The sequence below is a fragment of the Mastigoproctus giganteus genome, chromosome 8 (assembly GCF_048544385.1).
Source record: "Mastigoproctus giganteus isolate SK-2022 chromosome 8, ASM4854438v1, whole genome shotgun sequence".
NCBI lineage: Eukaryota > Metazoa > Arthropoda > Arachnida > Uropygi > Thelyphonidae > Mastigoproctus > Mastigoproctus giganteus.
Genome location: NC_143582.1, coordinates 96,015,169 through 96,029,454, shown reverse-complemented (window position 1 = coordinate 96,029,454; position 14,286 = coordinate 96,015,169). Strand labels below are relative to the sequence as shown.

The following is a 14,286-nucleotide window of genomic DNA, read 5'->3' as shown; positions in this document are numbered from 1 at the left end:
TTGAAAAGCCGCTTGTTCTTGTCTACATGTTTTGCTTAACAAGGTTGTCTGTGAGGAGGCTACCCTATCGACGATTCCCAAGTGAGTCACCATCTATTACGCTGTAGTAGTGGCCTCTGGGAGGAGTGGAATGCAGCCAGGCATTAAATCACCCTCCAGTTTGTATAGGAGTAATGGAGTAGGGTATTTGTGAGACACTGCAAATAGTGGCGCAATCGATTTATCTCTAAAGTTCTTGTCATTGGGAAAAGAATTAATAGTTTGCTTCACTTTCTATACTCATAAAAGAAAAATCTAATTTATTCTCCCCTCTCCGTTTTTGAGTTTTCTTGGGTAGAAGTCGTAATAATTAACGTAACTCTAACAAATTTACGGCTGTCATAGTACTTTTTTTTCTATTGCTGCAGTTATTTTTACCAACTCCAGTAATATGAAGTGCGAAGCAGTCATGAACTTTTATTTGCCTTCACCTTTGTTATGTAAAGTAAATGTTCCTGAAAGAAGTACAGTGTGCGAAACTTCGGCTAAATTTTAAAAATGAAGTTGGAATAATTTGTATATTTGCATTCATTTTTGTAAGATTGGCAGTCAATAACACTGTCGTTTATAAAAGGAAGTTATGAAAGTTCCTTTCAAATGGAATTAATCTTTTCTGTTGTGAGGCAGTCGTAACGAATTGCCTCAGCGTCGTCGTTATAAATAAACACTATTTGTAATGCACTACCACTATCCAGGGATGGTGGTAGTGCATTACATCCACCGTCCCTGGTTGTCACCAACATTGTGATGGTGGTAGTGACAGCCATTTCAGTGGTTATTTGTCTTATCGGTGGGTGACCAGTCACCCCATCAGCGAGGGCGTCGAGAGCCCGCACTGGTCCTTGAACAAATGCCTCGCTGGGCTGGCCTGCGTTTCTCCGCGTGGGCAGGACTCCATTTTTGGATCGCTTTTACAGAATCCTGGAGAAGTGGTGAACTCTGTCGATTTAATTATTTTACGTTCACTTCTTCTGCTGATGGTAAATTGCTCCGATTCGGCGAAACCAAAAATGGCTTGAATGGTAATTTGTGGCGCAGTTTACCATTGGAGTGGTAAACTGCGCAGATAGTGGAAGACCTTTTCTGCTTTTATAGCATTTAAAGACGAAAGACTTTTCTTTTAGGAGTGAACCAAACACGCAAAGCATATAGAATAGTTCTTATTAACGTTTATTGGTTGAAATCTGCAAGTAGCTATTTGTGCTCTCTAGTACAGCTAGCTACTCGCATTAAACTGACACTAACAGGGGGAAACTAACGTCGAATTTCAGACAATAAAACAGTAATTTAAACTGTATGTATTGGCCTTCATTCCTTATATTTCAAATTAGTTTTATTTGAAATATAAGAAATGAAGCTACGTTAATTTTTCCAAGTCGAAAGGTCTTGAGCTGCGGGTTCCACTTCCGACACGTTTGCAGCTGGTTGCGCGCCTACCTGTTGGCACTTAAGAGAGATTTTGGGGACACCATCCAAGTGTGGGAGCAATATTCCATGGCAGGGCAGATTTGAGATTTGTACAGGGTCAGTAACTGTTAGGAGAAGAGAAAACCCGATATCGTCCATTTTAAAAACCATTAATTTTGTGTAAAATTTGAAAATATCATCTTAATCTTTGAACTGAAATTGTTTTTTTTTGTGACACAAAAGCGCAGTCAATAATTTGAATAATTATTTATTGGAATAGTTATAACGTAACAAGAATTAATAACAGTATAAACACCACGATTCTGATACCTAACAACCAGGCGACATTTCGTTACAAAGGTGCGATTGAATTGTGGATTTCATATCCCTGCCGCGTGGAGAACACATGATGATGGTGAGATAGCCTTTTGATCTGGAAACCAAACAGGGTTTCTACTGTAATATTGCTAAGACCGTAAACCCTGTTTGATTTCCCAGATCAAAAGGCTATCTCACCATAATATTGTATTGAATGATTTCTAATGATATTCGCATTGAGTGATTTATAATAATATTCGTATTGAATGATTTATAATAACACTGTATTCGTATTGAATATTATTATTTAAATTGCTAATGCCATTTGATTACAAGCATTCTATATGTCATATTTTTTAAATATTCTTCCAAATCTTGATTCTATCCAGAAGGATAGAATTAAGAGACGTCTTTTACATATTTCTAAAAGACAGTGGACTGTTTTATTTTTATAGTATTATGCAGTTTTATTTATCACTCTTCTGAAACAAATGATTGATAAAAAACCGCCCTCTCTTTAGATTTTCCAAATTATTCTTTATGGTTATTAGACTATGATGGGCCGATCAGAGCTCTATGATTAACTTCTTTTAGCAAAAAAAAAAAAAAAAAAAAGAGTCAAACAGCCTTTTCTCGTATAAGCAAAATTTTGTTGTCCTCGCCAGGGCACAATTTCCGTGAATTTATTTATTACAAAATATAGGATATGAATTACTCAGTTGAAAGATGGCTTGTAGCGATTTAGAGATATGCTATTGTTCCTAGCTCATCTATTGAGCAGCACTTCATTGATGTAGTCGAGCGATCAGTGTTGCTGATCGCTCGACTTCAAGAAAAGATTGATTATCAGTAATAGTTCTGCGCAGAATATAATAAGGCAACCCATTAAAAATTCCCTAAAGTTTCAGAATAGATTTACTGAACACAAAACTACAATTTACATTTTCACAGTTATCGAAAGAAAATATTAGTGTATGAACATATAAATGACAGCTATAGTTCTGAAGGTCATGAATTGTAGAATACACACATCGTGGTGGTATATTAATGATAAATATTTATATATAAACACTCATAAGGAATATAAATTCTTATAAATATCAAATGATTCATGCAGTGGCATCATATTTTTAGTTGAAAAAAAAAAAAAAAAAAAACCAAAAAAAAAAAGAAAAACATTGTTTTCAATGAAACCTCGTGTTTGAAGGTTAATAGTTTTAGCACAGTACTTGACTATGCAAGATCGATTCCCATAATGTTTTTCACACGATCGATTCGTATTGAGTCATCCAGTCATTGATGAACGATGTACTCAAGGCTTCCCATTACAAGCCAGGTAATAAGTGTGATGATGAATCGATAAGGAAATGTTTTTGTTGACATTCTGATAATAATGCAATCCCCCAGATGTTAAATGATTGCAGAAGTTCGCTTTAATATTCCCAGCATGCGTAAGTGATGGATTGTTATTGTCGATGTAAGCGAACCCTGACAGGGTTCGTTATAAATTTCAAATGATGGTATGTATAAAACAAGTTCTATATAAACACATACATCCATATAATTTAGGCTTCCCTCCAAAAACTCGAATATCAATGGTGATTTATACTGCCGATGTAGAAAGGTAATCACACTGGGTTTCGCATCTTGAGGTTACTCTAAAAGCTGATTTCAGAATTGTTCCCCTTTTAGGCCTGATGTCATAGTGCAGGGTCGCGCAGCAGCTCTTGCTCTTAATTATGGCTAAAAACCCTCGTCGGTACTTACGATTAAAGTACGCGTACAACATGGGATTAATACAGCTATTCGAAGCGCCCAACCATTGAGCAATAGGAACAAAGGTGGCAATAAATATTTCTTCTTGGCTATCGTCTTCCAGATTGTCTCCAAGTTTTATTCGAGCAAAAACAGCGTAAAGAGGAAGCCAGGAAAGAATAAATATAACAACCACAATGAACATCATCTTGACGACTTTTAGCTTTGATCTCTGCATCATGGAACTGGTATGGGTGTCTTTTGTTTCTCCAGGGATGCTCCTTTTCCAGACTTTCATCCATATGCCGAAATAGCAAGCAGTAATAACGCATAAAGGTAAGAGGTAACACAAACCGAGATTGCACAGTAAGAAATACAATTTTCCAGATTCTTCATTAGGCCATTCTTCAATGCAGAAGGGGATATTTGGCATTGTGGGATAGTATGATATCTTGAAATATAGAGCCCAAGGGACGGCAATAGTCAGAGAGAAGAGCCAGATAATCATAATAATTCTTCTCGCGGTCCTCCTGGTGATTTGCCACTTCAGAGGATAACATATAGCCACAAACCTGGGAAGAAACAAAAGTATGTTAGTTAAAAATCGTACAAAGAAGTATTCAGATTTCATAAGTTTTTTTTTTTTTTTTTTTTTCCGCATTTCCTTTGGGAAATTCCTTGAAATAGGCTTAAGCTTGCTAACTAAACATATTTCGGTAAACAATTATTATATTTTTTGATTTTTCCCTCATCCATTCGAATTGTGAACATCAGAGATTCTACGATTTTTGTGAATAGCTTTCCAATTTGTTACGCGAAAACTTAATTGTTTTTATTTAAGCAGTAAACTCTTTTAGAAATCTTTTGTTAGACCTTCAATAACCTAATGGTGCATTTTTGGGTAAAGGAAGAACATTCTGTAGTTCTATAAAAAAAAAAAAAAAAAAAATTCAACAAGAGAACTTGCAATGATTTGCTGTTTTTGGACGAAGATGATGACAGTAGCGAGAAGAGCATTTAGGTCCATTTGCAAATTTATAACAGAAAGATATAATCAAAATCAGAAACGTTGATTTAATCGTCCTAGCTATATGTATTTTTTTTTTAAACGATTTTATTAAAAAATATGACAGTACTCACCTGCAATAGTTCTATTGATAATATCACATTAGTATTTCTCCTTTGTGACAGTATAGTGGTCTCGCCACTTGTCACTCGTTTGGAGAGGAATAGGTTCGAATCGCGTTGGAGATTGGAGGAATTTTTAAAGGCCTCTTCAGTCGTACTGAAATTAGCTGATTCAGACGAAAGAATTGGGGTTTTTCAGCTCTCATAACATGCAAATTGGCCGTGGACACACACACACAGGTTCGTGTCAGACGGCACCTGGGATTTCTCCCATCTCCGCGTGTGTTTCGCTGTATCGAGGACAGTACACTGCCAAGCCAGAGACTTGAAAATGTGTGGGTCGTGTCTGTGCAGTGTGATATGTTGTGCCCATTGTTTATCCGGCTTATTGGCCGCCAGGCCCCTAGTGGGGCCCGACGTTGCCCATACCCTGCCACGTGGAGGCTAGCCGGGTGTATCCAGTATCACAACAATTTGCTCTGGCAGGTCCTGCCACCTAGTTTCCTGGGATTTCAGTGGCTAGAGCCTATTTAAAAAAAAAAATAAATAAATAAAATAAAATAAAATAAAAAGTTTATGCATTTGACATTAATGCTTAATGGGATTGCTGTTAGGAAATCGCTGGTTAGTGTTGAACACTAAAGAGATGTGTTAAAGGCCAAATAGGTGGGGCAAAATTTTGATGTTATTAAATTTAGACATGTGACGCTAGATAAAAGCTGAGTGTTAGATATCTTAGAGATTTGCACAAAACCGGTAGAATTTAGACGTTGGTTATAATTTGGCGGCATTGTTAAGGGATGTACTTGGTCGATTTAGTGAGAGAGAGAGAGGGGGGAGATTGAAGACTGGAGAGGAAACAGATAGAAGAATAGGGACGGATAGAGTAGGCATCCCCAAAGAGGTCAGTGGAGACGAGCCCCACCAGGCGAAATATGGGGGGTAGGCAGGGAGGAGAGGAGACAGAGATCCGTCTCCTCCACTCCCTGCCTGGGGATGGGGTTTTAAAGGGAACCAGGTTAGAGTACCCAGTTCGGATCGCCAATGGCGTGTTGGCAACAAAGCCGCAGAATGTCTTCGTCGGTGTCTTGTCCAAGGAGTGTCGAATCCGGTATGAAGGTCCAGCTGCCCATCCCGCTCTGGGGGTGGGATATGTTAGCTGGCAGTGGGGAACCTACCAGGTGAAGGGGGGGGAGACACACATTTACTTCATGCGTAATGTGCATTCTCACTCTACTTGCATTCTTTTTTTTTTTTTTTTATTTATTTATTTATTATTTTTTTTTTATTTTATACTTTTTTCTTATTTTATAATTTTTTATTTATTTATTTTTTTTATTTTATACTTTTTTCTTATGTTATAATTTTTTATTTATTTATTTTTTTTATTTTATACTTTTTTCTTATTTTATAATTTTTTATTTATTTATTTATTTTTTTTATACTTTTTTCTTATATTATAATTTTTTTTATATATATATATATTTTTTTTTTTATTTATTATTATTATTATTATTATTATTATTTTTTTTTTATTTCACTCAACTCATTCATCTTTTTCTCACACACCAGGAGGGGATGCAATGATGGGTAGCGTAAATTTAAATACTAATTAAAACCAGGGTTAGTGTGTACTTAACTTAGCATTTGTGGTTTGTGTTCTTTTCTCTCACGCTTGCACTTTTATTCATTCTTCTAGCTCTCATCTCATTTATTCGACTCTTTCTTTCTGCACTGCACTCTCTGGGCACCGCAACTTACTGTTATTCTTCAGTTGTGGTGCAGGCCAGGGGAGAATGCAGTGATAGTGTTTATGTGGTTTGTAAATGTTTGTTGGTACAGTATATATAAAGTAATGTAAGTTATTTTTAACTTTGTATTCTTTCGGCCAATTACATTTGCTCTTCTGCTCACTCCCATTCACTTTCTCTGCATGCATTCCCATCCCCCTCCCCTACATTGGTTTGGGGCCCCAGGTTCCTACACATGGCATGGTAGTCATGGGGAGTTTTGTTATGTCAGGTTTCTGTCAGGGTGCAGAATACTGCTATCCTAACAGTTTTTAAGTCATCATCTGGGCGTGGTGGGAAACTTGGGCAATTTTACTATTGATTATTGTTTAATTGCTGGGGGGCTGAAATTGCTCTGCGCATTTCGAAAACTTTCTGTGTGAAAGATGTAAAAGCTTTATAATTTTTCTCTTCTATGATGAAGAGATGTTCTTCTCCCCTGGGAAGGGGACCAATCTGTGCTATTAGTTCTGTTCTGGGGATGTCATATATTATACATTCATAGAGAATGTGTGCCCAGTCTTCACTTTCGCCACAGGTGCAGTTTGGGTCATCGGTCAGGCCTAAGGAGGTTAGTTTCGCCTTTAGGGAGCCGTGCCCTGTCAATATAAATGTTGTAAAAAGTCCAGGGGCATACCACTTAGGTGGCTTTGGGCTAACTATTGACACCAGTGGCAGAAACCGTTTGGTGACCAGACCTCTGGTTTCCTGCTCCCACTTTGTTTGCCATAGCTCGTGGAGCTTTGTGGCTATTCTTTTTCTTTCATCATTGAGGGTATTGGTTGTATCAAGGGCTATCCCCAGAAATTCTGTGGGTATGCCCTTTTTAAATCTATAATATAAGCCTCTTTTGGCTACTTCCAAGTAAAGTGGGAGAGTTCCGGCCAGCAACTGTAGTGCAGGTGTGCTTACTGTGCGACATGCTCTGGTAATAGTGAGTAGTATTGTCCTTTGTATCGATTCTAATTTATTCCTATTTCTTACTATGGCTTAGCGGATGAACCACGCACCGGCTCCATAGGTGATAACAGGCAGGAACATTGCACGGTATATGATTGCCATGGTCTTTCTTTTGAGTCCCCAGTCTGCTCGACTGATCCTGGCAATCATACCTGCATAATTTCTCACTTTCTTCGCCAAGTAGATCAAATGGGGGTAAAAAGTTAATTTTGAATCAAAGACCACTCCAAGATATTTTAGTTCTGTTACCATTTTTATAGTGATTGTGTTAATTTTGATTTGTGGACGTCTTCTCATGTCCAAATTACCTTTTAGAAGTATTTGTTTGGATTTTTCAGGCGATATTTTGAGCATGTGCATTTGTGCCCACTCCTGCAGCTGCAAGAGAGCGGCATTTGATCTTTGCTCTACAACCACTCGTGAGTTGCCTTTTACAAGGAATATCATGTCATCTGCAAAGGCCAGGCTTTCCACGACACACACACACACACACACGGAGAATGCAGTATGGGCTGTCTAGCTGTCTTGGAAAATATAGCGACAAAAAGAATTTGACCTAAATTTTTACCGCCGTGATGCTCGGCCGTTACTAATAACAATTCTCCGATTTGCACTAATATCTCAGTCCTTCTGATGTAATGAGGTCTGAACACAGCTTCCAGGAATAAATACAGTATCTTTGAAATATTGGTAAAAATCCACAGGTATCCGAGACGATAACTCCAAATGTTCAATAAAACATTAAATAAACTCTTTTAGTTAGGAAAATTTTGCGCTATCGATATAATTTTTTTAATGATTTTTAGTCTGGTATTTAAGACAACGCCAACTGAATCCTGACAGCTTTGTTTTGATATGGTGCAAGCTATAAGTATATGGTCGATCACAGGCCGAACACAGTGACGAAACTACCATACTGTCAGGTCTACCACCGCGGGGATCCCCCATGGAGTCAAAGAGGCTGACGGCTGATTTGGTATGGTAGTTAAAGATCACGTGTGGCCATTTGGCAGTCTGGCGAGGTGGGGGCGTTCCAGAATTTATAGTTTCATCTTTGGGCAAACTGCTTGGTGAATTGGAAGTGACAAATAATACTTTTATTATTAACCTTCCAGAAAACCAAGAAACAAAAAATAAAATAAATAAATCGGTCAACTACTGAGTGCCGGGCACTCAGGATGAAGGGTCCGTAGTCACGAATGGTCGTTGTGTAGTATCTCAAATAGAGAGCTTTATGGTAACTGAAAAGAGTTTCCAGTACACCGGCTTGGCCTAAAACTGAGGAACTAACGAAAACGTTGTCTATTTCACACGGAGAACGTAGTATGGGCTGTCTTCCTCATTGTCTTTCCAGTTGTTGTGAATGACAAGGGTGGGCGAAGCGACTGGCAGGTGAGGGCCGTGCAAGACTCCGCGCAAGCACCTCCCCACCACCGCCGCCTCAACACTGGCTCTCTGATTACCTCCTTGCCGGGACAACTCCAGCTTTGAAAATTGTTAAAAAATACTTCTCGTCGCAAAATTTATAAATGACCTGTATAGAATTATTAACTAACTATTTAGCAACCTTTCTGTCACCAAGAGGAGAGTTACTTAGTACAAAAAAGCGCGCTATCAAAGTGAAATAAAAAAAAAAATTTTTTTAATTTTAACACAAAAAGTAAATAACAGATTTCAATTGGAATAGTTTTCCCTTGATAAGCATCGAATAACGCATAGCTCATGTGATGTTTAAATTTTTAGCTCCATTAGCGACGGAAATAGAGGGGGGGAGACACTAAAATTATTCACATTTTCCTGTCTGGCGCCGCCATTTTCAATTTTAAAAATATTTTAAAATTATGTTTGAAACCTACTCGTTGAGTTCTTTCCATCGGTGTATAATAAGCTATAGGTTGTCGACAACATTTTTGTCCACTCCACGTTTTACCCCCCATTTCTCAGACAAATTTTTGTCAACGATCAATATGGCGTTATGTTGGCCTACATGATGTACAAACCCATGCAAAATTTCAAGTCAGTAGGTTGAGTGGTCCCAGAGATACAATGCTGTGACGGACGGACAGACAGAAGGAGAACCGAGTGACATAAGGGTCCTTCGTTAGACTACGAACCCTAAAAAGACGGTTGAGAAACGTTGACATGCAAGCGTTCTGCGTACACGAGCAATACGTTACCAGATTTACGTATAAATAACTGCCACTCCTCTGTCCACAATGGAAAGTGATACTGAAGAGTGGCTGGTGGTAAAATTCGGTTTGTTGTATCTGGAAGCGATGTCTCACCATACTTTTTTTTGGCCGCTAAGGAAAGATTTCGTTGGCGAAACATCATTCTTGTAAATCTCCTGTAAATAATGGTATACTAATTTTAAACAATTTACATTAATGTATTATCATTCTAATGTGAGTTTAGCTTCGGGCTGTGATGGATATATTGCAGCATTGTATAACCATCTCATAATTCTCTTGTTTCAATATTCTCTCTCCCCCCTTTTGTTCATGAAATTCCAGTAGGAAGAAAAATATTCACCTTTACTGGATATACCATTCTGAAAGCCATCAGTGAACATTACTCCTTTGTGCATAGTGAGGGGGAGAGATGATGCCATCGTCTTGGTAGCTGATATCGGCTTATTCATGATATGACGTCACTATGAACAGCTGTTAGCTTTTGGATCATAGTAATGAATGCAGTCATCTACGACTCTTTTTTTTGAATTCAGCAGCCTTCCTCATTGTATTTTGATGGACAGTCGTGTATACCATCTCCATAATATCCTAGTGGATTCGCTTCACTAATAGTCCTTCGAAAAAAGATATTTCATTACTGCACGGATCTCTTTTGTTAAATTATTCGTTTTAGTGAATATAACTTTACAAAACCGAAAAATGATACAAAAATTACATCACGTGCATATAATTGTTTGTAATATAATACCCTTTTTTATTTTAAAATAATAAAATACGCAGTAGACCAGAAATTAAAACACTCCGCATATATTGCTTTTGTTTGCTATCCTTATTTTGTGCCTCTTTGTTACGTGTCGAAGTTAATTCATCATGCCATCTTAAATTAATATGCTTTCACTACATTACGCCATTTAGACAAACCACGGTTTCAAAGTGTCTTTCCTTGGTCCATAAATGTGTGTCTAAATAATGTATTAGACAACAGCTTTATAATAGCATTATCAAGTGGCCATTGTGACTGATTTCATCTGAACGAATTGCCCTCCAAACTCCTGAAGCTGTAGAACTACTGTAGAAAATGTCGTATTTAACTACTCGTAATTTTAGAGACAACCCTATTGATGAGAGCTCCATAAATCATTGTAGGTGAGTTAACGCTACGCGATCGTAATGGTTTTCTTCACTGTTCAACTGGAATAAATTAGGGAAGCCAATCGATACTCGGAATGCTGCTGCTGTTGAACATTGGATGCATCACTCAATGTTCTCTCAACTAATTTGAACTTTGTGCTATTTTCCAACAAGCTTTTTCCTCCGAGGTTCAATCGAATGGTACTTTTTTTTGTGTTGTATCCAGCGCGTAAAGCACAAAAAAAAAACAATTTCTTATTACGGAAATGTGCCGCAGGATTGCTTTTTTACTCCCCTATTCACCCTAGTATTATTCACTTCGAAGGTAGATTTTTTTCTTCCTTTATTATTAGCCCTAACTACGTAAAACAACTCATTGTAAACTCTACTCCTCTGCTGTTTATTTCAAACAGTACTTTTTGCTGCAGAATGTTATTTCTTCTATGCATTCAGGATGTAAATGCTTCTGACAGGTGTTCCATTATCCCGAGACCATGTAAATGAAAAGAATAAATAAATTTTCCATTTATACTTCGGGGTGACCATATATGGTCAAGGGAATTCGCAAAATAGAGAGATACAAGAACATTACTGCATTTAGTAGGTTCTGTTTATCAGTTGACGTCGATTCACATCCAAAATATTATTGCCTGTAGATATTTTTAAGTGTTCCTTACTGGTACATAGTTGCGATGGTGTCGTTACAAACCCAGAAGAGATTTTACGGATTTGGATCTGACCGTCTTCTGGTTTTTCTCTTACGCGGCACTATCAGTTGTTTTGTACGCATATACAATAGTATTTAATAGGATCTGCTAGTTCCAGCTGTCTGTGGTAGAGGGGCATTTCGTTGGAATTTATTCTTGAATTTTCATTCCAAAAAACATGAATTCTGCTTATGAACGTGATGTAGTAGTATAGACATAATCCAAGCTTGTCTGTTTAACCAGAGGAGGTTGAGCAGTTATATGACTATCACAGCAGACATCGCAAAAGGGATGAGTCAGAGGCCGATGATGCTAAAATGAAATTATAATACAGTATAAAATATGCGTCTTTCTTTACTCAACGCCATAGGAAAGTAACCTCTTTTTTTTTCGTTTATTTGTGTTCATACTCGTAGTAATCAGCGCCGCTGTTTTTATGCCCTGGACGGAATACTAAATATGCACTCCCCTCCTCCCCAGTTATAGAATATTCTGTTTACAGTTAGGATAAAAGTAAATAGGAGCCCGAAAAAAAATCAATAGAATTAAACTATTTTATTTTTACAATAAAATTCTACAAACTAATTTTTAAATACAGAATTCTAAGATAAATTCTTTCTTTAGCTTTTCCTGTTATCAAAACTATAATAATAGCGCCATCATTGTTTATATTAGTTAGTGATGAGCAGAATCGATTAGATTTAATGTATTTGGAATGAAAACTTTCCATCTACTTGCATTTGCTATAATTCTTTTTATTTTATTCTTTATTAGTCGCCATGTAACACGTCGAGCATCATCTAATGTATTATTGCAGCTTTTTTTCCCTTTCATTTTGAGCAATTTCCAAAGCCCTTCTAATTTACTTATTCCATGTTTTAACCTTTTATTTATTTATTTGTACACCACGAACTGCAAATGCAACGTTCGCATTTCAGATGCTGTCATTATCGGCGTAAAACAGTACAGTGTACAATCCGGATAACAGTAATATGGTCACGACTTCTTTCGCAAGTCTCATAGTATGATATTTGAATTAATAAGAAAATGGAGGATGAAATAAAAGAATGTGAGGAAAGTAACAGATCAGTTCGTTAAGTAAAAGGGATACAAAAGACAGCACACATAACGTATAGGGTAGTTAAACTAGATAAGTGATGTTGAAGCAGTTCATACCCGTTGTTAAAAAAACAAAAAAAAAAAAAAAAAAAACAAGCGGCACTCAGTTGCATGTGTGAATACAGTATCAATTATTCGTGCATCTCTGATGATGGAGCACTGTAGAATAGAATAAAATCTTTACTTTCAACAGAGTAATATACAGTTGTTCCATTCACGCCATAAGTAATGCCAGGGGTTACAGACAGATTATTATTTTAATAAAAGACAGCGTTATTATAAACGAATAGACATTGTACGACAGTAAGCATTACAAGCATACATATAAACAAATTACTGTACGTTTTTTAAATTAGGTGAGACTGTCCTATTCTGTGTGGGTTGGCTGATTCAGCGCTAGTAATAGACTCGCCCTGGGTCGTAGACCATCAGTGTCGTTCGATCCGAGTCCATCGAAACTAAAGGTGATGGTTTTATTTGAAGCGAATGTAGATTGCAGGGGGGCCCTATAAATTTGGAGTTACTTGAATCCCCTTGGATCTCCTATTGGTGGTAGGAGACGCCATTTGAATTCGGTAGGAGGATACACTTTAGACTTCTTTATCTTCGCCGCCTTCTCACGTTTATATGGGGTCAGCATTTCCGTCCTTAATTCTTTTCCTCCATTCCTCCCTATCCTGGGCTTCCTCTCTCCTCCATCCTCTCTCTTTTAAATCCTCTGCCACCTTGTCCTTCCATCTCAGCTTAGGTCTCCCCCTCTTCCCTATCACCTCCAACTTTTCACACCTCTTCCCCACATACTCCTCACTTCTTCGTTCCACATGTCCAAGCCACCTCAACCTAGATTCCCGCATTTTTTTTTTTTTTTTTTTTTTTACTCAGAGGCCCCACCTTAACCGTACCTCTGATGTAGTCGTTTCTTATCCTGTCATTCCTCGTCACACCACACATCCATCTTAGCATCCTCATCTCCGCCACTTCCATCTTTTTCTCTTGGGCCCTTGTAATCCCCCATGTCTCAGCAACGTACATCAATGCGGGTCTAACCACAGTGAGGGTACACTTTAAGTAACGAATTGAATTCGAGTCTATGTTACTTATTTCTCATCAGTTCTTTGAGATCTCCGTTGATCTCTCCCAGAGCATGAAGCATCTGTTTTAGTAGGAATCTGTCGGCTAACGCTTGACATTGATGTCCAGACAGACTGGAATGTTGAAAGTAATATGCATACGTACAGTGAAGTGAATATCTAATTCCGATATGAACTTTACTGAACTCCTCTCTCGACCTACTTGGCTGGTAATTTATTCTATGGATCTATAACACTCTTCCCATAGGTAAACTTCATGAGATCTAGCCTTCTGTTTAAAAAACCCTGAGGTTTTAAATTTGTGCCTCTGCCTTTTTCTCTCCTACCAGTGAAAATATACCTCCGTTAATTTATTGAGCTCCTTCAAGAACTTATACACCTCAGATCCACTCGTTTGAATAATGTCCATAACCGGTATGGTTCCCTTCTGTGAACTTTCTCTAGCGCGTGAGATGTGGTCTTCAAATTAAGACCACATTCTAAATTATTCTAAATGCTATCTTATCATCGTCTTACATAACGAACATTATCAGTGATAATATTTCTTCCTATTTACAAAGGCCGTATGGTGAATTTCATATCTAATTGTACCATAAGTATATGTCCAGAATCACTTTTAACTCCTTCTCCCCTAGCTTATAAGTAACCC

At 37.6% G+C, this 14,286-nt stretch overlaps 1 protein-coding gene across 1 annotated transcript in view; it reads right to left on the bottom strand.

Moving 5' to 3' along the window:
• Positions 1 to 3,367: 3,367 nt before the first annotated feature.
• Positions 3,368 to 14,286, bottom strand: part of LOC150081727 (neuropeptide SIFamide receptor-like) — a 47,443-nt gene continuing 36,524 nt past the window's right edge. The window contains exon 3 of the mRNA XM_090379599.1: positions 3,368 to 4,091. Coding sequence (XP_090235725.1) covers positions 3,368 to 4,091 — 724 coding nt within the window. The remainder of the gene's footprint in view (positions 4,092 to 14,286) is intronic.